The sequence below is a fragment of the Falco naumanni genome, chromosome 3 (assembly GCF_017639655.2).
Source record: "Falco naumanni isolate bFalNau1 chromosome 3, bFalNau1.pat, whole genome shotgun sequence".
Taxonomy (NCBI): Eukaryota; Metazoa; Chordata; class Aves; order Falconiformes; family Falconidae; genus Falco; species Falco naumanni.
The window spans coordinates 78,473,323-78,497,757 of NC_054056.1; the positions used below are offsets into that span (position 1 = coordinate 78,473,323).

General features: G+C 46.1%; 2 protein-coding genes across 2 annotated transcripts in view; one reads left to right on the forward strand and one right to left on the reverse strand.

The window, feature by feature from the left end:
* TRIM55 (tripartite motif containing 55) overlaps positions 1–19,118 on the forward strand; it is a 38,481-nt gene extending 19,363 nt beyond the window's left edge. The window contains exons 9-10 of the mRNA XM_040586900.1: positions 1,164–1,451; positions 18,455–19,118. Of these exons, the coding sequence (XP_040442834.1) occupies positions 1,164–1,451; positions 18,455–18,574 (408 nt within the window). The 3' untranslated portion in view covers positions 18,575–19,118. The remainder of the gene's footprint in view (positions 1–1,163; positions 1,452–18,454) is intronic.
* A 1,515-nt stretch (positions 19,119–20,633) lies between these two features.
* On the reverse strand, positions 20,634–22,481 carry CRH (corticotropin releasing hormone). The gene is made up of 2 exons (XM_040587676.1): positions 22,231–22,481; positions 20,634–21,721 (listed from the first exon to the last, which is right to left on the reverse strand). The coding sequence occupies exon 2, from the start codon at positions 21,704–21,706 to the stop codon at positions 21,176–21,178; it is 531 nt and encodes a 176-aa protein (XP_040443610.1). The 5' UTR covers positions 21,707–21,721; positions 22,231–22,481; the 3' UTR covers positions 20,634–21,175.
* Between the last annotated feature and the right edge of the window lie 1,954 nt (positions 22,482–24,435).

The window sequence follows — 24,435 nt, forward strand, 5'->3', positions numbered from 1 at the left end:
TCTTACGCAATTGAGTCCTTTTACACACTGAGGTTGCTGAGTGCCTAAAGGCTAATGTGAAGATATTTGGGGAGGCCAGTATGAAAACAAGAGAGTACATAAAGTATTATTGATTGTCGCAAGCTCACCACCTGAAACAAGGGAAAACAAATACTATAGATTCATTCTTGCTTTGATTTAAAAGCATAGGTAAGTTTGTACCAGTTGTGTGGAGATGCTCTTAAATCAGGCTTTATTAATTTAACCAAAGTTTGTCTTTTAGGGTTTGCAGTGACTTAACCAAACTTATCTAAACTGATGTCGTTTTTTATGCAAACAAGAACTAGACATAAGCAATCTGGCCCACTAACATGAAGTCCCTCACTTCTAAGGCTAAAATGGGAGGTGTACAACATGCTGCTGTAGCAGTTGTAAAATGCCATTAGGAGGTGGTCAGATTGGAGTCAGACATGGCATGTGGGTGTGACAGTGTGGGAGATAGCTGTATTTCAGCTTTTGCCTTCTGGTGTAAGAAAAGCAAAGCCAAAATGCTGTGGTGGTAGCAAGTACCTTGTGGGTGAGCCATGAAAGCCTGACGCAGGCAGAGAGGTGCAGTTCAGGTGGCTGCTCCTCTTCCTGGCAGAGCATCTATCTGTGTTTGGCTTGTAGCATCGATAGGAATGCTGGTGGGCAAATGTTTCTCTCCAGTGTCTTTGTATTCCCCATATTCTGACTGCTTATATCAACAGACTCATTGGCAAATGCGTTGTTCTTAACCCAAAACCCAACAAGCCATTTGAGGGTACCTACACCTATCGTTCATAGCTGGTATCAGTTCATGAGGGTCTTATGCAGAATTTCTTATGTTTTTAGGATTGAATTCGCTGTTTATCCGAACTAAGAAACCGCTTGCTCACTCCTTTCTTAGTCAGCATTCCCTTCCTAGATAATTCTACCCTCCTATTCCATTTTTTGGCTAACTTAATTTCTTTCCCATATCTGTGTTATCCAAATGATACTTGCTTTTTCTTCACATTTTGATTGTAATCCTTTTGGACCATATATTAGGACAAATCTGCTCCTTGCTGTGAGATATAGCAAACGGTATGCAGAGCAACATGGCTATGGCAGGAAGGTAACGTAGTGCACTCTGCTTGTTCTTCTTTTTATCTGTCCTAATTAAGGATGATGTTGTGACACCAAGTGGTTCTCAACAGACCCCAGAGTCTGACACTCAAGTGCCGGCCACAGCAGAAACCATCGACCCCTTGCTTTACCCTAGCTGGTATAAGGCTCAGTCGCGGCAATCAAGCAATCTGAGCTCAACCCCGGTGAGTGGGTTGGGGAAAGTAGGGCCTCCTGTTTCTCTGGAAACAAGTGCAAAGAAGGCGGAAGCCCCATCAGCGGCAGCAACTGAGGAGAGTGCACTGGGGAGTGGTAAGGAAAGTAATGCCACTGCAGCGACGTCCAAGGTCAGTGCTACCGAAGTCACCGCAGAGGGCTGTGATGCGCAGCAAGGCGGGAACAGCAACTGTTAAGGGAAATGTGACTTAATTTTCCTCTGCATGCTAAAGAATAAGAATAATTTCAGAAATACGGAAACAGCATAAAATGTCATTTCAGCAAATCCACTGGATTTAGAAACAGTTTCAATATGTGACAGGCTGACTTTTTGGCTTCAGAGTTAGCATGCCGACGGTTGCTTGTGCTTAACTGCCAGTGCATCTCGCTTGTGCGAGCTGTTGTGCAAGTTGCTCACACACATGCTCAGGAGCTGTTGGAGAGGCTGGCGATGTCTCTGCACATCAGACATTTGCATGCATTAGTTGCAGACAAATCCCGTGCATGACATTGTTCTTATCACCTGTTGAAAGCCTGTGTACATCACATGCCATCCTACCATTGCTGGTTGAGCAGCTATGGCTTGGCTTTGCCTTCTGCAGCTCCGTGACTGTATCTGGAGTGTAGCGCTTGCCCGTGTGAACATGAGGTTATGCAAACAGCCAGAGCCTTCTTATGTGTTTGACTGGTTCTTAGTAGGCAATGTGATTTCCTGGGTTCAGAAATGTTGCAGAGAGTTTCCTCCAAGGATTCTTGGGACTTGATTAAAGGACAGTGTGAAGATAATATATCCCAGTCCTGTGATAGAGTACCAGCATCATGATGGGATAACAGACTGAAGTGTTGAGTATGGGAGAGTGTTTTCCTTAAAATTACAATGTTAGAGTTGAGTGAATTTGAATATCCCTTCTTCTGCGTATGTGTACAAACTCCACATGGGTCAAAGATCCAAGGAACACAGCTGGGGTTGCTGTGTCTGGAGGATTTGCAGACTACACCAGCTCTTGCTCTAGTGCCTGGCTACCAGCCCATGAGCAGCATTCTCTAAATTAAACCAACCTGATTTACAGGCTAAAGCCGTATGTTTTAACAGAGCAATTACCTGTATGTGTGCAATGAGAGGAGATTATGTATGTGTGTGAGAAAAAGCACAAGTGGTTAGTAAGTATTTCATGACGGTTCCTTTAAAGTTGGAGTTGACCATTTAGCATACATAAGCAGCCCTACCATGATAAACCATCACATGGCGTGGAAAAAGTTCAGGAGAAAGAGTTTGTACAGATATGATAGAAGGGGCACTTACTTTTTAGCTAGAGGCTGTAGTCAGTGACACTGGAATTTGGTGGTGAAAGGATTCTTGTTGACTTCAGTCTCAACAAAAGTAACATTTGACCCCAAATTTCAGTAGCTATTTTTCAAGTCAGGGTTTGATTTGAGAATATTTGAGTGGAATTTAAAAAATACTTTAAAATTATCAAATCTGCTATAACCTTGTCTTCTTAAGTATATTCCAAATGAGCTGGCAAAAAGAATAAATTCACAGTGAAATTTATTGCTGCTGTTTCTTCCTATCAGTTCCATTGATGACTGGGCAGCCAAACCTCACTATAGGCAGGTAAAATCTGTATTGGGTTGGTTTCCTGGGAGCTTGCCTGACTGTGCTCTGCTTCCCTGGGTCCTAATTAAAGAAGAAAAACTAACATTTGATGTGGGCAACTGTGTGAAAAACAGCAGCGGTCTTCTGCTCTCTTCATTGTTGGGTACCAGGAGTAAAACCAGGCACATGGAAAAGATGTCGGTTCCTGTTGGCATGTGAGTTGGAGGGTGCTAGGTTTTAATGTTTTCCCAGATCACAAGCGACACTGACATTTCAGGAGGAGGAGGATGTTGGGAAGAGTAGCATGTGGCTCTGGGGATGCAGGGAGGAAGGATCAGGGGCCGCAGCTGAGTATGGGGTTTCCCCTTAGCTGGAAACAAAGGAAGGGATAGGAAAGCTCAGGAAGCAGAAAGGTGTAGAGTATACTGAAAAACAGAAAAAGCAGAGTGACCAAGCTTGGAAGGGTGATCCTGTGAGATGATGCTATGGTCAGATTTACGGATCTGAGCTGAAATGTGTCTATGTCACAAGCAAAATGACTGCTGTCATGTGGCAGTGATCATTTTTAAGTCTGTGAACATCAATTTTGTTTTTTCCTGCATGTGATTTGACACAACCCATTCTGAAATGCCGTATTTGTTTATTTTTTCTAAAACCCCGGCTGATGTTCTTCACACCACTGTTTTTACTCCCTTCCTCCAATTAAAGAATATTATGGAAAAGTGCTGTGGAAACAGCTTTTTCACTGAACATAGTGATAATGACTAGTTCATGTTATGACAACACTGGTGAAGCACTCTTCTTATTTTCTCACAGGAGTTAGCATTCTGCATATCACTTTTGGCATTTCTTATCATACTACATCGTCTTTGGAATCTGATTCAATACATGATTTGTACTTTCATGGGTAGGAAATATTTCATTTTACCGTTAACTAACAGTTCAAATAGTGTCTCTGGTGATGTTCCTACATGGTTTTAAAGGACTTTTTCCCTTTCTTCCCCTCCAAAGACATCATGCTAGTTCACAATTACAATCTGCCTAAAACATCTTTCTCGCACCTTCGAAATGCCACCCTTCAGCTTACCCCTGCATGGTTAAATATTGCATCTCCCTGGTTCAAAATGAAAAGAGACATTTACTCCCTCAGATATATGGGCTTATATTTCAGTTGCTGATCAGATGACCAGCAGGATGGAGAACCTGTGGGTTGACAGTAGATGTGAAGAGTCCCAAGTTTGTTCAGTCCAAGAAATGGGGGAGGAAGATCTGGAGAGTAATGGTTGCCATCAGGAAGAAAAATCCACTGAATAATCCTTCTGCCTGGATTCCCACCATGAGCAAATCACTGGTGGTCCCTCAGGAGGATGGCTTGAGCCCTGCTCTTCGGAGGTCCCCATGGAGAGAATGGAAAGAGTCCCCTCACACGCCAGCCCACATAGCACACCCCACATTCTGGGGACTGCTTTTCAGGTTCTTTTCACACCAAAGGCATCTCCCACATTCCCAGTGAGCATGGAGTACCAAACATGGCCCTGAAATGCATCACCATGCAGCTGGGGGGGGATCCCAACCCTTTAGACACACAAGATTGTGTGTGCACTTTTAAATATCCATGCTTTAAAAGTTTTTTCAGTAGGCAAAGGCTTTTTTTGTGTCACCTTAAGTGACACTAATTAAGAGCTGAAATACCTACAAGATCAAGGATTAAGAACTTCACTACCTGGCAAAATTGTCCCAAATGCAAATACTGTAAATTAAACCTTAATTATTCTATAACGTCTCTTCTGGAGTAGCTCCTTTTTGGTAGACACTGTCCATGATTTAATTCTTCCAGATCCAAATTCACACCCGTCTTAGTTAAAATATATGTATATATTCAATTTCCAAAGTTATATGGCTGATCTGCAGAGAATTCTGCATTAACATTGGGGCATTTAATCTTATTTATTGAAGACCAAAGACCGTGATGCAAAACAATTGTAGTTACCTTTGGGTATTTGCTCTAATGACAGAAGAATTCTATTTTGCTCTATTCTTCAACATAAAAATGGGGATTTTCCCCCTACTCACTTTCTGTACTGCATTCTAAGCACTGTCCGTGATATAGTGCATTTATGAAAAATAAAAAATTATTATTCAGCTTTTTTGTGCTAAAACTCGAGCACTATGACTGAAGTCTATCTCTCCATTTAAAAAAGGGAAAGGAAAGAAGCTATCACCTATGCTTTAGCCACATAAGTTATGCAAAAAGATGCACTGTCTGGTGGTAATTTGAGTTTGAAAATCATTGGACACTGATTCTCAATTAAATTTATGATTCATAGTTTAATTTTAATTTATTTGTGTTTGGTTTTGAAAGTTCGTTGTATTATTACAAGAGGACATGGAGCTTGTTTGTACTCCTGGGAAACATGCGAACAGCATTATGCTCTTTTTTCTTTTTTCTTTTCTATTTCTATGAAATAGAAAAATGCAGAAAGATCTCATTTCTACAATTTGAGACCTCTTTCTATGTGGTCTCTAGTGACAGCTTTATGATTTATTTAATCATGAAATAGAAAGGAGGTGAGGGAGAAAGGCATTTTGGTCTGAGACTCTATTTGCATAAAAATTATTTTCTTCTCCATGTGTATTGAGGTGGCCATTTAGACAGTTTATATGTCTTTATCTTTCTTGTAAGGTATTGGGTCACTGCCTTTTTTTCTTTTTGTGTGATAAGCCCCTGAAAGCCAAATAACAAAATTACTTGCAATAACTGTAATAATAATTCATAATAATAATATTTCTGCATGACTGTCATCAGCAGTCATGTAGTGACAGTATATACTTTAATTTTTATATAAATAAAAACATAATTTGTTTTCAGGCTATTTTAAGAGAGTGCACTGATAGGGATTTCCTTGTATTTCAGCAGCAAAGAGAGGTCATTTCCACCTAGTAATTCCCCAAATTTACTTCGTTTAAGCACCGCTGCACTCTAAGAACTCTAAGAAAGTGTATTGATGTATCAAGAAATATCATTCAGAGTGTGGGAGGGTGTATCAACAGGGATACGGCAACAGGAGGTGCAGCCCACAGGTGTACTGATTTCTTGGTCTGAGAAGGGATGGAAGGAGATGATTCAGCATGAACAAAGTGGATAACTCCACAGCAGAGAGCCTTACCCCGCCTCAGGGAGTGCCTGAGCCAGAAGCATAGTCACCACAGGCTGCTTCTGTGTCTGACAGAGGACAAGAGGCACCTCCAGTAAGAGAGACAGTCTGCCAACTGCTGCTGGTTCACACTTGGCACGTCTTCACATCTGCCTGCTGAGTGTAAGGTGACATTGCTCTTAATTCAGATGATTCTGTTCAGTTTCTAAAGTTGGGGGGGGGTCTCCTGAAATGAATCTGAGCCTCTGCGGATGACAACCAGGAGTGAACGATTAAAACACAGGGAGCGAAAGTAGCATTAGCAAGCTGCCTTGCCACCATGAGGTGTAAAGTATTACTGAGGGGTGACGCAGACATTAATAAGCAGCCCTTTCCAGTACATGGGAGAAACAGATCTTGGAGTCCAAACCAAAAGCTTAGAGGGCTTAGAGACAGTCTGTGTAATGGGTTACGGAAGGAGGTGAAGCAAGCCTTCACCAAGTACTAAGCTGTCTTCTTGTGTTCGGTCTCAGAAGACAGGCTAGGTGAGCTAGGAAGAAGTTGTGTTTTGTGCATTAGAGTTCAGAAACTCGTTCACCTATTTGGCATTTCAGGACTCAGGCATGTGGTTTTGTGCTTTTTTATACCTGAAGGATGTTACCAATGGCATATAGGTGTGGAGCTGTAGGCATATGAGCAATGTTGTGCATGTTTTGTAAACGCTCACGTGGCATCTAACTGTTGGACGGATACACCTGAAGGGCCATGTGGCCCTTCACGCTATTGGAAATCTGACTTCTAAATATGCATTAAGTCATCTTTAGTAGTAAGATTAGTCTGCAGGAGTGCTCAACATCTATCACATTTAACAGTGCAAATGCTCAATACTCCCAGCTAACAAACTGGTTATGTGAGCCCCTCTGGCTGCCCAGCTTTAAGCAACCGAATGTGAATAGCTGGCCTTAAGTTCTGCCCTTTGATTCCCTTGTGCAGACCTCATTCTAGAGAAAGCTAGGCACATCAAGAACAGTAAAACCACTTTCCAGGAATATGTAGCCCTCAGAAATGTCTTCACATGCAGAACCACTCTATCCTTTGGCTTGTAATAGAAGAATCCCAAAAATCAGCAGTGACAGTTACTTTATAATAAAACTTACTGGTGTTGTCACTGGAAGACGGCAGATCCCAAAATACCTTGTATCTGCTCAAATGATTTCAGTCTGGTTAAAATACAGAGGGCAATGGATGCATGAGGAAAAGTTTGTTCAGTTTTTACCCTAATCAGATTTTTGTAGGCAGCATTTCTCATGCAGTGACACCATATACATTTGTGAGAGTTTATTAAAGTCTTGTATTCACCTGGGTCTCTGGTTGTCCAGTTTATTTCACCTAAGATGAAGTACTGGACCCTATATTCTGTTGCTCAAATTTGCCTTCAGAGAATTGGCTGTCTGTAGACTCCAAAGGACTCAAGCAGATAGATTTAGTTTGAAAGGAAATGCAAGTTAATCATCCACAAACAGTATTCTGATCTAATTTCCCTTTGCTGCCAGTAAGTACAATGCTTTAATTCCATGAGGATATAAAATATAATCAGGACTGAGCTGTTTGGGAGGAGAAATACTAATGGAGTGGCCTATGTTAATCTTGTTTCATTAGTTTTAAAATTTTCTATTACTTGCTTGCAACCTTATGCCATCTGCCAGAATTACCATAGGGACAGTCCTCTCTGTATTCATGTACTGTAGTTCTCTTTGCCCTGCTGCTGAATACTTTAATTTCAGCTGGTGATCCTTCAAATATTTTTCCATGAGACAGTTAAATCACATGTCAGAGAGGTCAGTACTTACCTAAGTTTTAGCCAGTTGGTTGTCAAGTCGATATGCAGACAACACAGACAAAATAAGATCATTTAAAACCAAAATAAGCACAAGATGGATCATGCTGTGCTCACTGCCAATGTATCTCTATTTTTCCCCGGCTCTGTAAAAGCAGGGTCCCACATTTTAGCACAGCACTGCTCTGGACTGATTTCATGAGCGTGGCGGTGGGACACGAATAGTTTCCTTTCTTTTTTCTGAATTGGAAACTCAGTCTTGCCCATTTGCTGGGTCAAGGAATCTAAGTCCCCACTTCAAGCCAACTGTTTCAAGCAAGGGGATCGCTTGCTTAAGAGAAAGCAGTCTCGCAAGGCTAGATCTTGCAGCAATGATACTAAGCGAGGGTCTCTTTCCTCTCTGGCCCACCCGACACAGCCTTTCCACAGTTTGCCCCCAGAGCAGAATGAGAAATTTATTAGCATCAGCACCAGGCACAGCCCAGGCAGCTCTCTCCTAGGAAGCCAGCTGCTGCTCCAAAAACTCTCTGCTCCCTGCAACAACTGTGTTTAGTGCTAGTGAAGGGTCTGGGAATGCAGAGAGCAAAAGTCAGCTTGTTATTTACCACCCAGGACTTGATATACTTGCACTGTGTCTTTCCTTAGGTAGAAAACTGGATGGGTTTATTTCTGTACAGTTAAAAATTCTGCAAGGTTTGACTGAATGAAAAATGGGTCATCTATCCTCTGAGAAGCCAAGCCTTTTGTAGGAGACCCATGAATCAGCCAGTATACAAGCCCAAATTAAACTCTGAAGCTACTTCCTAAATGTCTCTTAAATTTCACTTGGGGGGGGGGGGGGGGGGGGGGGGGGGAAGTGTTCAGCCTGTAGCTGAAACACAAGGCAAACACTAGATGCAAGGAACTCGGTTAACAGTCCAAAAATTCTGCCTTTGCTTCTCTGTAATTTGACTTCATGAGTTGGCAGTCTGTTATAGCAGCTGGGTCTGAGGCCACTCAAGCTGATGTTCAGCTGGCGGCAAATTCTACCTGTAAATTTCTGTTTTGTATCTTGACTTGTGCTTCAGGTGAGACTTTTTTGCCCCTCTCAGCTTAGCAAATACATGCAGAGAAAATCAGGGAAGTCTTGATTGTTCCTTTTCTACAGCCTCTCTCTCCTTTGCTTCTGAGAATTATCTGGGTGATTCAGAGGCAGCAGTGGCAAGTCGTGAGGGCAATGCATTAAGATCAGCTTTCGACAACAGTTTCTCATAATTAATATGAGTGGCAAATACTTCACCTGAAGTTTTACCTCAAATAGTCTGCTCCATGATTTGTCTGGTGAGTCACAGATACCATCTGATTTATGTATATTTCATTTTTTTCAGTCCATTACTAACAAAAGGACTCCACAATGACAACGTGGACAAAATTATTTCTCCTGTTCAAATTAATACAAAGCCAGGCTCACCTAGACTTTGGCTTTCTGCGACTAGCTCATTCAAATACTGAATTCTACTTCTACTTGGCCTCCTCCTCCAAGCATTGCTAGTACTGCTCTTCGTTAAGGCATTCAGAAAGGAAAAGAGAGTGTACAAAACCCATATTTCTTCATCATGGATGGACTGTTGCTGTTTCGCTTCACATTATGGTAGATTTATGTCACAACAACACAAGCCATCCATTTGTGAAATATTGGGTTAGATGTCATCCTACTGCCTTGAGACAGTTCAGGCTTTCAGAGTAGCCATACGCTCATCTACGGAAAGCAGTGCTTGTAGTCTGAAAGCATTGAAGATGAATCAATATTTAAATACCAACCTATGTGACTGAAAATCCCACTGATAGTAATTAGTAAACTGGACCTGAGAGTCCTTGTGGTTGGATATTGTATTATGCCACTTCCAGGCTTTCCTGACTTGTGAGCAGCTGAGGAGCTGGACTGCAGCACCCTGCAGGATTCAGTGCCCACCTGCCTGGAGTTTGAAATGGAGATAAAGGTTGGGGGGCTGCATATACAGCCAAAATGAAATGGGTAAAAAGGAGAGGCAGTGTTGATTCGGTCTTAGATCCCTGTTCAGGTGATATATATTTCTGGCATCTTTACAATAATCTTCAGGTCACTGAGTAAGAGACCAGTGACTACTTCAGAAAACCTGTTATCCCAAGCTACTGGCCAGTGATGTTCAAATCATGCCACAGATGTTCAGCGTAGATGTCACACCTTTGACTGAGCAGAGAATGAGGATCTCACAATCCCAGAGAATAAGTGAACTGAATTTCTCGTTGCTCTTTTTAATTTAGGGAGCACCCTATGAAATCTGAGTCTATCTCAACCACCAAAGGTCGTGATTAAAATACAGACCCAGTCTTTTACAGGACTCCTGGCTCAGTACTTCTGCACACAGAAGAAGTAGCTTTTTTTCGTGATGAAACACTTGCTGTATGACTTGGTCTATTAAAAAATGCCTTACTGAGGAAAGGTAGCTGTGATTTTCCCCATCAGTGCTGGTGAGCCTTTTCAACGTCTGGCACCAGACCTATTTTTTAAAGTACATTGATTTTTATATTTATGCACAATTTCATAATTAAATTTTATAAAAATAAATAGATTTATTTTTTTTAAAAATGGGGCTGGTGTCTGCCCAGGTGCAGGTCAGTTGCAAGCTTGTCTCTGGTGACAGTTGCCCGTGATCTATGCTCTATATTCCATAATAACTTGGTCGATAACCATCTCTGAATCCAAGGCTTCAAGAGCATTTATCACAGCTTCCTTGGACTTCACCTGGGAACAGTGTGAGATGGGCAGAAGGAAGCTTGATTTAATATCTTGCATATCAGTTGGCCAAGTGCTGTAAAGCAAGCCAGCATCACTAATGGGCAAGCAGAGATTACAATGTGAGGTGTGACAGGACAGGTTCTGTCAAGGAAGTCACGGTGCTGCTCACTGAACAATGTGGTGTTGGAGTAGAGTCAAGTCTTGGCTACCAGCTTCAGTTGCTGTGGTTGTAGTAAGGAGAAGATTCAAGCAACTGAAGATGGGGACAAACGAGCACACAAAGGGAAAGGGGCAGGAGCAACAGGTGATGAGGCAAAAAATGTTTTAACTGTGGGCAAGACTTTGTTTTTTCTGTAATGTGGTGGCTTTGAAGAATGGCAACTGGTTGCTTTAGCTGACGTTCCAGCTTTTCTTCTTGCATCTCCATCAGTGCTGTTTTGTCTCTCAGAGAAGGTGTGCTGTGTCCACAGCTCACTTATACCACCCCCTGCATACATGCAGACCCAGTCAGTCAGTCAGTTACTCGCAATGTAAGCAGTGCTCCAACCTCAAAGCTTGCTGTGTCCACATCACCTCACAGCTATGCTGGCTCCGTTACCCGATCCCGTGAATGGAGCTCCACGGTGAGTCACAATCTGAACTGGTGCTCTGTCTCATTCACTAGATTTACAAAAGCACCATTTGCAGAGGAAGAAAAAGCTTTCATATACAACAGTTCATATTACTCAAAGGAAAGACTACCTGACAGAGACAGACACAATGTTAAACCATTACTAGGTTTGGCTATGTTTCCCTGAAAGCTAGTATTTTTTCTCTGACATGGATTAGATGGGTTACTGCCACAGAGGAGTTCTTGGAAAGCCTTCACCTCACATTTAGCTTGATCTGAAGCCACATCTACTTGTCCAATGAAGCAGCAGTAGGAGGAAAAAGGAAGAACTGGTAGCTGTGAGTAGTGGTGGCACTGGTGGCCAGTGCATACCACTCACTCCTACAGCCTCTCAAGATGATCCCTCCTTTGCTAGACAGTTCTTCAGCAGGGCTGGAAGGGCACAAAAATGATAGATGGCTGATGGATCAGGAGGTCCTCAAAAACTTCACTCCAAGAGGATCAGAGAATGATGTGTGGATAGATCCAGGAAAAACTGTTCTGGTGATGCAGCCTGAGCAATCATGTGTGTGTAAGACTCTCCTCTTGGGTTTTTCCCATTTTCCTGGACAGCGGCAGGACTAGGTTTTATGCATATCTGTAGGACTAGGTTTAATGCACATCTGTAATTAATCGCTCTCAACAAAAAGTTGTGGGGTTTTTTTGCAGTGACGTGCAGCAGTGGGTGAAATATTACACAAGTATGTTATTTCTGGCTTTTTTATTCAAGTCATGGAAAAATTAGGTGACATAAACAAGGGAATTGTATTTCCTTTGTCCCGAGTAACAGAAGAAAGCTGCTCTCTCACACCGTTCTGTAAAACTGCTTCTACCACCGGTTCAAGTGTCTGGACCTCCATATCCCATGGGAGATGTGTGGATCCTATACCTAAATAAGCTAGCCAGGCTGTTTTCTTCTGGAATATATTTGGTCTCTTTCAGGTCGTTATGTAAGAGACATTGCATTAGACATTATCCACATAATGTTAATTGTAATATAATGAAAATCTATTGAAGGAAGACATTTCCTCCCAATGGGCTTTTCAAATTCATTGCTGACCACTATTAAGAGAGTGACATATCTAGTCCTGTGGCTGATGGAGCTTGTCTGCGCATATTATTTTGTCTGCTACCATATGTATTTCTGTGGCAGGTAATCGTAGCAATTATTTTAGAGAATATTTTGTTGTTTCCCACTATTAAAATAGAAAAGATCCATACAAAATAAGCAGCCTCTTAGCTTGAAACAATATTGTTGTGATACATGTGACAGCTGCCAGGTGTTACACTGAAGGAGCTAGACTGCATAAAAATATGAAAACAAAATGCTTGAGCTAAAGTTTAAACTATTTAAAAATAACCTGTTGTGCTCCCTTTGTTTCCGCTGACTGGAAGTGCTGAGTGCCAGAAGTGTAACACTTGACATTTGAGGCAGACAAACATAGCCTACAGATTTTGTGATTGCTTTGCGACCAGCTAGCATTTTTTAATCATGCCTGTTCTTGTCAACACTAGGGGTTGTTTCCAAACAAACCAGCTAAAATATGGGAATTATCTTTAATTTCTCACTCATTTTCTGAAGCAACAGAAACTGTAGAAGCAAGAAGCTTGTATTTTCACTGCTTCTCTCTCTAAGACCCTCATTTTCCGACAAATTCACACTCTCGCTCTCCTACTGGATCAACAGGAGGCAGCAAAGGTATTGGGTAGTTCACATGCCTCTAAGGGTGTAGATCCATTTTTTTCTCTGGCAGCGAAGGTGATTTAGGAGTTTCTTGAAATGGCCCTGCTTCTTATTCCTGCCCCGATCCCAGATGCCACCACTCACATGGCATTTGTGCTGAGTCAGCTGTTTGTTGGGCTGTGTTGAAATCAAATCATTCAAATGGTCCAGGTTTACCTTCCTTCACCTGCAGAAACAACAAACAATTGATGTCATTCCAGTGACATTCCCATTCTTAGCACAGCCCTGCAAACAGCTCCAGCAAAGCAAATGAACAGTGAACCATGGAGGCAGAGCTGGAAGAGGCGAATGAGGAGCCAAGGGGCAAGACCTACTTTGGTTAGCATTGTTGCTCCAGAAGACATTCATATAGGTTGTAATCAACCATCCCACCCCTCTGCATAGTTGTAAGAAATAACCCCCTATAGTAGAGCAAACAGATTTCTAATAAGCCACATGCATTCTTTTCTCGCTCATTTCACTGTAAATCTAGACCTTTCTAATTAATTTGGTCAGAACTGACACCATGACTCCATGAGATGGTAAATATAGTTTTGGAGAACTCAGCAATAGGTCAGAAATAACATACTCATGTGATCCAAAGTGTTCAATTATTACAAAATCACTAGGTAGAATTACATTTTCGTTGTTCAAAAACATTGTTCAAAAAATGTGAAGAGGTCATTTTTGCTTTGCCAGCAAAGGTATTATCTAGTCTCCTGTGGCCAGCATAAAACCAGCAATCATTTTTGTTTTCTGATTAATTACAAAACGTTGTGATCATTTACTTATGCTCAATCCAGATAAAATACACAACTGCGTGATCTACAGCCCTGGAAGAAATGACCATTTCAGTCTTCATTTCTCTTATTTGTCACATCTCCTTGCAAGCTGGTGTGATATAACCTCTGAGACAGACATTATAATAACGGTTTGTCCAGATCCTACCTTATCAGAAGTCATCAAAATAAGCAAAAAATTGCCAAAACAAAAACCAAATTAAAGAAGACTATGAAGACCCTTCACCTTTCCTCCCCACTTCCTAAACGTAAGAGTTACTGATCTTGTAAAAGTAATAGTGCAGTCAAAGTTCTCAATTTCTATCAAGTAGTTTTCTGATATCCCGAAGTATTTGGCTGGAATCTTTCTTGTGTAATTACCTAAAAGCCAGATCTAGTCTAATCCAGCCACCAACAGCATCTCTAGAGTGAGTAGAAAGAAACAGGTACCTCCAGAGGGCAACCCCCCCTACAGACACTTCTTTTAGGATGGGATAAATCACCCTCTGGTTGTGCCTTTCTCTAATCATTCCTATTAGAGGGGATGAATACAATTTGCTTGAGTGGATATCTCATTTCTGGATGACTCAGGTTTGGTAATATGGATCCCAGTCTTTGTACCTAAAGGCTATGGAGATTAGTGGTGGTACAGCAGAAAACAATGTGTAGTCTTCATTGTGTTTCAAATACCTAGAAGGCCTTGACTGCCTATTTTGCCCCAGCATAGACAGGGTGACTGACGGGCATTAATAAAGGAAAACGTTATGACAAAGCCATCCCACTCACCCCTTTCCTCCCCTCCACACCCTTGACAAGAACCTTACACAGATTTAAGTAGTGCTTTGGTTAAGGTAGCAAATGTTGAAAGACGCTGAAGACCTGCAACTTTGATACAACTCATCAGGTCAAACTCTGAGATCCTTATACTGTTTATTCATGCAAATTCTGGCCTGCCAGATGCTGAGGAGTGCTGAATGTTGCTCAGTGGGAGTTGTGGTTACTCAGCACCTCCAAAGAATTGGCGTGTGAACTCCAGCCTGGACTTTACTTATGGGAAAAACAAATCCAACCATCAGTCATGCAGGGTGTGCTTCCCTCCCTGCTTCATGAGCTGGCCTGGTGAAAATTCCTGGTGCTTATTGAAGGCATCATCTGATGTCACTCGACACCACAGGGGAAAACATAAATCAAAGTGTAAGTATTCAGCACTCTCTCAGCATTGGCCTAATGTGATTAATGTAATCTGAGATAAACACTTTAGTTATTCTTTATTAGTGTTAGGGACCCAAATCAAGGGTTGGGACTTGTTATTCCAGGTAATGTGAAAAACAAGCCCTACCCATGAGATCTCCAAGACTAAGATAAAGCTTGGGTAGAAGCTTGACAACAGTTACCTAATAGCAATGGATAGACACAATGAAGTGTTGAATCTGAACCGTCTGAAAGGCATGTGGCAAGGGCTGTGCCCTGCTCAGCAGAAAGCTTTTCTCTGGCAGCAGAGTAGGGCTGCGGTAACAGGGAGAGCGAGGTGATCTGGGGTGAGATTGCAAGGGCCTAAAAAGGGTCAGATGCCCAGATCCCATTGACCTGACAACACCCGCTTCTGCTTTCTGCCTTTCAGAATCACCCCTTGGTTCAAAAAAGTTGTTTTCTGTGAAAGTCTACAGCTGAAATCTTTGTCTTAGACAATCACAGCACACTGTATAACTAAGTTGCGTGGGCTGCTGTTTAAAGGGTGGAACAGACTTAACAGCATGGACAGAGTTTCTCCTGACACCTTTTGATGGTCTCTCACCTCACATGAGGATAGCGTACCTCAGTCACTGTATGACTCAGAGAACAAATACAAGTGTCAGGTGTGAAAACACAAGTCTAAATGCCCAGGAATGGCCCTATTGCCAGTTTTGTGCTTGCTTCACTCCTGGCTGGGTGTGATGGCAAATGATTGCTCTTGGAAAGGCACATCGAGGTATTGCAGACTGGCAGCCTGCTGAATCCAGTGAGGTGCGGGAACTAAATGCTTCATCCAGCCAAACCCAGTGGGAATATGTTGGAGCTCCAACATTGTTTTGCTGACACAGGACGATGTCATCACAGCAGAATATGAAGGAGTTAACACATTATGAAATGCAGTTTTGGCAGCGATGCAGACAAAGATTGTTTTGTTTGAAATGCAGTACCAGCAGTGTTGGTTAACAAGGTAATGCAGTCACCTTGCCAGTCTAAGTCATTACGTTGTGGTTTTTTCCTTCCAACGTGTTAGGTCCAAATCCTAAGACACAAGCTGCTTAGGTAGTTCTTCCCTTCCAAGTTAACTTTGGTTTAATGTATATTTCTGGGTAGTGGCTGGTTGGAATAGCAAGGGGAATAGATAAAGGAAGCCTGTCTTGCACAGGAAAAGAAACGGCAAGGTATGAGTATGATTTTAAGTAAAAAAATAAGAATGCAAAAAATTATTTTTTAAACCTCTTGCCAGTCTTATGCAAGGTGAGAAGTGAGGAGGGCTGTCCCATGCCTGCTTACACACACTGCTGAGGGACTGGTGCACAAAATTGCACAACCAATTTCAAAATTACTTTTAGCTAGTCCAGGCACTCCAGTTGTCCTTCCAAAAATGAAGGGCAAAATTTTCAACATCACAGAAGACTAATAAACCACCTACGCTTCTGTGTCTACCGAGATCAAGAGAGTGCAGAAACCCTTACAACTCAAAAAAGTCTAGCCATGTATTTACTGCTGATACGTGACTTCTGTAATCAGGCTGAATAGTTTGCACTCAGCACTTTCCACGGCTGAGAGGCAGGTCTTCTATAATCGGGACTCAATTAGCTACCTGCCTTTTCAGCTGAAGATCTGGCCCTGTGGGCCCAATTCTTTACAATACTTTTGCATAAGCCTGGGAGATGACCCTTCTCACCAGCACTGCTGAAAATGGACTTTTGTGTTCAAGGAGGCATCTGTTTCTCCCAGATTTTTCACCGTGCTTGTGCTCTCATTAAAGTAAATGGTAAAGTTAAGAAGCAAAAGCTATATTCTCCTCCAAGATCCTTGTCCATAAAATCCTTTCTGAGACCTGTATTCTGCAGTGAGTAGCAGTGAGTGCCTTGCTTTGAAAATATGAATCTAAGTCAAAGAACAGTCCACATTTAAAATGTTACAGCCTATTCTCAGATAGTATTTCACTGGAACAAGTAGGGCTGTTCCAGTCTAGAGCAACTGAGGATTTGGGTCTAAAAAAGGAGCTACAAATTCTAATTAGATATAAATAAAGAATTAGGGAGCTACTTTTTTCATACCTCCATGCTGTCTTGTTTGTTGGAGTCACGACACTTAAATAGGTAGTAACTGGAATGAAGCCCAGTAGCCAATTTATGCTTAACATACCATTAGTTCTTACTAACTCCTGTGGTACACTTTAACATTAAGCGCTTACAAAAATGCTTAGGAAAATCATCAACCCCATGCTTCAGTTCCTCACAAGCATCCCTGTGTCATTGTTTGTTTCTGGATATGTGTGTTAGCATCACTGCTTTGGTAACTTTCCATTTTAGGACAATGCTATAAATGATAGAGACATTAAAATTCAGAAGACACCTCTATTGTTTTCCCTCTGTCAAGTAGTACCTTGACATCAAATAATTCTCCTGAGATCTTGCTGAAGTTCCCAAAGTAAGGTGAAATCCTGCACAGAGAAGGCTGGGAGTATGACTATTTTGATTTTAAGATTGTACAATAATGTATGTGGCATATCTAGGAACATAGACGGGAAAAAATAATCCCGTATATTGCAAGTTAAATTGTGGTTTTAGTGATGAAGACACGAGGCATCCCTCAACTACCAAACTGCACATTTTTATATATTTTATCTTTTATAGGATTTCTGATACTAACACAAAGCCAGTCTTCATTCTCTGGCAAAGGGATCTGAAAACACTGGAGCTAGTAAAATATTTCTACATATTATACTGGTCTGTTAAATATTCAGCTAATTTTAAAATAGTAATAATTCCTGTAATTAGCAGCTACAGCATATCATGTCCAGATTCCTTTTTTTACAGTAAGTATAGGATATCTGTGGAAACAAAAGCAGAGTTTAGCCTGGGATATAAGCAGAAGTTTTATCTCTGTATTATTTATTTCCTGTTCCTGGGCTGAGTGAAATTGAAGTGAAATAAATATCAAAAGACTTTAAAGAAAAAAAAACAAAAAACACCACCACCAAACATCCAAGGCAGATTTCATGACAGCAGAACAAGTATCATTTTGAGTGGCAATGCACTGACAATAACTTTTGGCATTGGTCTGCATCAATCTGGAGGCCCAGCTACACAAGCCAAGCTGGCTCAGGATTGCTTCTAAACAGGCAGTTATCACCTTCAGTGCAATAATATTCCAGAGGTCCAAATCAGGACTAAGCCCTTTGCACAGATGCGACACGCTCACCTGACATGCTCCTTCCTCTGCCCTTGTCCATGGCAAAAGTCCCTCCAACTTCTCTGGCGTTAGAAGTCTGGCTGGCCTCCCCAAATTGCCATGCTCCCTGCCTTTTCCCCTCTTTCCCACTTCATTCTGGTTTTCTGCGTGTTGTGAAATCTTAAGGATTTTAATGCAGTTCATCTTTTCCTCTTCCATTTGTCAACCTTTCCTTCCTTTACAGACTGGTTCTGAACCAACCCCTCAAGGACGAGTGGAGGAAACTCTTGTGAGCAACGAGAGGGGTGACGAGCCGGCTCGTCATGTCTTCTCCTTCTCCTGGTTGAACTCACTGAATGAATGATGACTCACTCTGGCTGGCTTCTGGCATGCTTCTCCTGGGAGGGACCATGAGCGCAGGCAGCCTGGCTGCATTCAACAAAGAAACTGGCCTGGAAAGGGACATCCAAGCAGGCTTTGTTCCCAGGAACTCAGCTGACCTCCACATCGTACCCAGCCCTCGAGACGACAGTCCTGAGAGGGGTGGGAGCATGAGGACAAATTACTATACTGTCTTGTAGTCAGAGTGTTTTCCAATAATTTCTTGTTTCCAAGGGGAAAATAGCATCACTACAGCTGTAGGCTGAGCACTGCTAGTGTTTTGTTACTTTTTGGCACGTCCTTGTGTAGGTGTAAATGCTTCACCAATGTTGTTAGCTAAAATGCTGGTATGATATTCACTAGTAGCATCCTTTGCCAAAACAGCATTTCTCCTCAGTACCCTCCTGCGTCACCGCTTATCCATGCTGGTGACTTCAGTGACACTATCGCACCCTTGGCAGCCCCAAGTCAGGGCTGTGTCTAAGCAACTCCCTGCAGTCCCTTGTAGTCCCCATAGCACCAGTGCCTCCTTAGCTGCAGAGGATGAACACAGGAGGGGAGAGGGAAGCTGCCATTTCTTCCTTTGCGCTTGCCCTTCCTCCTAAGCCACAACAGATGACACTCACATAAACAGATTATTTGTAGGGAAGGTGCCCAACAGCAGGGGTGAGGAAGATGCACACGCTGGAAGCACTGACCGTGTGGGGCAGATGCTGGAGTGCTGCTCACGTCTGTCCAGCTGTAATCTGTGTCTATTGTCTTCTCAGTCACCCACATGTGTAGGAAAAAGGGCATGTTCTTGCATGAAAGCAGAATGCAGTGGGATGGTATTCATTCAAGGTTTAATTTGAAGGCCCCGTGGTGCACTGCAGAAAAGGCAAATGCTGAATGTCCTGTTCTGTGTTCATGCAGATGTTGAGCCATCTAATGAAATCAAATTTATGTCTTAAAAGAAGCTCCACAAGTTGTACCGCAGACGACACTCTGCAAGTTGTGTCACTGGGGACAGGGTGTCAGCACTCAGTAGTGTTTAAGAGAGCTTGGCAGGTCACTGGGAGTGCTCGGTGCCATAGGGGACCAGGTGTCAAGCTCTGCACTAGGGTTAAGTGTGGATCTTTCCGAGATCTGAGCCAGAGGCCCTGACCACACCATTTTGGCAGCGGGCTGTGCCGGGCCGTGGGGCTGTGCTGCACCCCAGCAGGACCCGTGAGCTGGCCGTGCAGAAGCAGCGCAGCACCTGGTTAGCAGGCTGCGAGGGGTCAGCCCCACTCCTGACCACCCCTCACTACAGGGCTGTCACCCCTCGCCTCACCCGTATCCGTTTCCCCTGGAAAATGCTCCCGCCGGCGCCGTTTTGGAGGGCTGCACGGGCGAGCTCGGCGCGAAGCTTTCAGGCTCGCACAGGCCAGAGCGAGTGCTCCTCTGCACCGCCGCTGCCGCCGCATCGCCTCCGGCTGCTGGAACAGCTTTTCCCTGGGATTTGGTTTGAGGTGAGGGATTTCCTATTTTCTCCCGGTCGTCCTGGAGGATTTCCCCCAGTTCCTCCTGGGAAGTTTCTCCACGCCCACCGACGCCTCCCCAGCGACCCCGGGAGGGACCCGGGTCGGGCACGGCCGCCGGGACGGGGGGAGACGAAGAGGGGGGGAGCTGCCCGTTTGGGGTGCGGGCGGGTGAGCAGAGCTGGGAAGAAAACACAGAAGAGACGCGGGAGCGTCTCGCCCGTTTCCCATCGCGGCGCTCCGGCGGGAGGAGGCTGCCCGGCCGCGGCCGCAGCGGCAGGAGCCGGGGAGCCCCCGCAGGGTGCTGCTGCGCTGGGAGCCGGCAGGGCTGGGGGCGACCGACCGGCCGCCCGCTCCCCCCGCCCCGTCCCCAGCCCCCGGGCGCAGCCTGTGCCGACGGCGGCGGCGCGGGGCAGCCCCTGCTGCGGACGGGGCTTCTCGGCGCCGGGGGACACCTCCCCGGGGGGGGGGGGGGGGGGGGGGGGGGGCGCGGGGGGAGGGCTCCCTGCGGCTCTGGGTGGCCGTGGGTGCCCCCCGGCCCGGTAAGCGCTGAGGGAGGCGGGGCAGCCCTCAGGCGTCTCGGCAAGAAAGTCTATCAAGCCATCTTTACTTTGCAGCTTTTATTAAAAATATAAATATTAAACATTCTCTTACACAACCAAATCGACCGAGCGCTGAAAAGATGTTTTATTGTGAAAATGTTTACAGGAAAAAAGTGGGTTTAAAGTAGCTTACAGAGATTCCCCCTCCCACCTCCCTGCCCCCAGCAGAAAAGTTATCTGTCTTCTGGGCACCATTTCTTCCAATGCTCACACATCCCTACGTAGCGATGGCACTAGAATAACTGGGAAATGGAGAAATAAATAAAGGTAGGGGAGGTTACCAACGACACTCGTGTTTCTGCACTTGGTACACGGTTGTGCATGCTAGTCAAGGGACAGAGGCTGTTCGGAGTACACCCTTCTAGGTTTAAAGCTATATAAAAATAAAGAGATGACATCAGAGCAGCACTATGGTACATCGGACGGTGTAATTATTCTTGTGCTAACTGCGGAATCTCTTTGGCAAGGCGGGGAGGGGCCGTTTCATTTCCCGATTATCTCCATCAGTTTCCTGTTGCTATGAGCTTGCTGCGCTAACTGCTCGGCTCGGGCCATCTCCAAGACTTCTCTCAGGAGGTGGAAAGTCAGATCCAGAGAAATAGGGGGCTCCTCGGACCGCTTCTCCCTCTCCACGGCCTCGCCCTCGGTTTCGCCCTCCTCAGGGCTCCCCAGAGAGCGCTCGGGCAGCTGCTGCAGCTGTTGCACCGCCGCCCCGAAAAAGTTGCTGGCGGAGGCTTCGGGCTGTAGGTGGCTGGTGCTGCTGGAAGAGGCGGAGAAAGAGCCGACGGGTCTCTTGTTGAGGTTGCCCAGGCGCAGGAAATACTCTTCTCCCATGCGGAGCAGGACGGGCAGAGTTTGCTGCTGCTGCTGTTGCTGCTGCTGCTGCTGGAAGAAATCTGGCTGGCGCAGAGCCCCGTGGGCAGCTGCCGGGCTCTTGCTGAGAGCTCTGCACTCCTGGCAGGGCAGGAGGGCGACCAGCAGGATTCCCGTGGAGACCAGCAGCGGGATCTTCATGGTCGGGGCCCAGACCTGCGGGGGCAGACGGGGGCCGGGGAGGGGGGGTTACACAGCCGAGCCGCGGCGGCGGGGAGGGCATCGCGGGGCCGCGGGAGGGGCGCCCCCCGCCGCCGCTGTCCCGGTGCTGAAACGCGCCGCTCCGCGCCCCTCCGCGCCCCGCACACCGCGGCCCGGCCGCGCTCAGCCCCGGCCCGGCCGTCCCCCGCCGTCGAGGCGGCCGCCCCCCGCGGAACAGCCCCGGGGCACCCGGCTGGGCTGCGCGCCTGCGGAAAGAGTCAAGGCGTGTGCGCGGACCCGCGCCCCTTCACGCACCCGAGGCGGAGGGGGGAGCATGGGGTGCCTGCGGCGGGGCGGCTCTCCCCAGGAGCCGCGGGGTGCGAGCACCCGGCTCCCCGCGCCTCCCCGCTCCCTGCCCGGCCGGGGGAGCTCCCCACCTCCCGCGGGACGCCGTGCTCAGCCCCCCGCAGCGCAGCGCAGCGCAGCGCAGCCTGCTCCGCACCCGGGCGCGGCCCCGCACCTACCCGGGGCGGCGGCGGCAGGGCAGGGCAGGGCAGGCGGCGGGACTCGGCGGTGCTCGGCGTCCCTTCCTCTCGGTCTGCCTCGGAGCCGGCTCCTGGCGAACTTGGGATCAGATTTGGTCCTAATCAGAGCCGGGGCGCGGGATTTTTATAGCTTAGACCCTCTCCTGGAATCACGCAGAACTTGCCTAATAAGCTGACGCTCTCCTGACAGCCCGATTGCGTGCCCCGATCCACTGCTGAATAAATCATGGGGGCCCGTCGGAGCGGCGATGGGCCGAGTTTCGCTATCGCAACCCCAAATCTCACGTCCAATTATATCAACAGATATTTATCGCCTCTGCAGTGACGTCAGCCGGGCCGGGGGCCGGGGAGCAGGGTGCCCCCCCCACCCCCACCCCATTGACAAAAATACTTGAATGAGATTTCCAGGCGGGCGCGTACTATCAGAGGTCACTCCGGGGAAACTTTCCACCGGCGGGCCGGCGCGCGGGGAGGGACGCGGCCCGCCCGGGACCAGGGCTGCTGCCCCGGCGGTCTCCTGCCCCCACCCCCGGGGTTCCCGGCACCGCGCCGCCCCCGGGCACGCCCGCACGGGGCGGCCGGCGCGGGAGGCTCCGCGGGGCGCGGGTTTTGCGTGGAACCAGGCCGGGGCAGCGCTTCCCCCTGCAAAGCGGGCAGGCACGCAGCCGAGCCCCGCGGGGTAGGGCAGGGGCGGGCGCAGGGGGGACCCGCACGTCGCACGGGCTGCTCGGGGCCCCGCCAGCGGGAGAGGGGCGGGAAGCCCCCGGAGGCCGTGGGGAGGGCTGGGGGAGCCGCCACCTCCGGGGCCGCCCCGGGAGCATCTGCCGGGACCGGGACCGCAGCCCGGGCACCGCTCCGCCCGCTCCTCCGCTCCTGCCACCTCCGGCACCGCCGCCTTCTCGCCGCAGCCCTGCCTCCGCGCTGCCGGCCCCCGCTCCCTCGTTCTGCCCCTCGCCGCTCTCCCCTGTCCTGCCGCTGCTGGCGTGGCGGTAGCAGCTGCTCGCTCTTCCTTCGCGGCTCCGCTAGCTGATCTTCCCCACCTCGTCAGCCCCACTGCCACGTGCTTCCCTATTTGCTCTCCCAGCTAAGGCCCTAGCCTCCAGGGCATCCTAATCCCACCTTGAACTCCCTTTGAAGTGCTCTCCTGTCTCCATTAGGTCTTCAGGCTCCAGACGCTATTCCACCAACGTTTCCAGCTGGGTTGCTTACCTTCCGATCTTCTCTTCCAGGAGGTAGCGCCTACAGAAACAGCTCCTGCCCGCTGCCCATTCTATACATAATCTGTGTTCTTCACTTTTTGCGTCCCATCAGCTTTGCCGCTGCATCTCAGTCCTGCTTCTCTACTGCCTCAGTTGCAACATCAATCATGTACATCCCTTTAAATTGGAAAATGTTACAGAAAATCTACTGGGTTTATCCTTCCTAGACTGTAAATGCTTTGTGTCATGCACTTGCATGTCTCCCATCATAGTGAGGAGTTGCAACAGACCACAGAAAGTGGTCATATGCTGTCGATGCTAAATCAGTGTTGAATCTGAAATCCATTTCCTTAATTAAATAACAAAGTTCAAACGACTTAATATATGAGGTTGGCCACAGCCCAATTCTGGGCATCTCCTTAGGGATGCTATACACTTCAATTTTTGTTATAGCTACCTTCAGCCTCGCATGCTGTTGGTGAAGTGCCAAGGAATCAGATCTTGTGCATCATAAAGAAACAAATGGAAAAACAAGTAGTTATACCAGAGATTTATCTCCACATTACTTGTGTTAGCTCAGGTATTCATGAACTGAAATGCGTCTTACAAGAAAAACAGAACAGAATATATTGTGTACATAGTTGCAGCAGAAGCTATTTGTATGCTTTTAAAGCATGTCAGCACGGCTTTCAGTGAGAACAACAAGAGGTTCAAAGACACAGGAGGTAAGTTCAGTCAGTTGATGGGAAATATGAGAGGCACTTATTAAATCCTCTAAATGTGCTCTAGGGTGGGTTTTATCACAGTGTCTCCATTCTTAGGTTTAATATACCTTTTAAAGACATGAAACCTCTTAAAATAATGTGATCATAAATGTAAAGAAGGAAGGATTTTGATCCAAATAATTTTTTTTAGTGTCGTGGGTGAGATCTGAATAAGACACAGAGCTGCATGTCTCCAAAAGATTGATGCCAGTGACAATTGG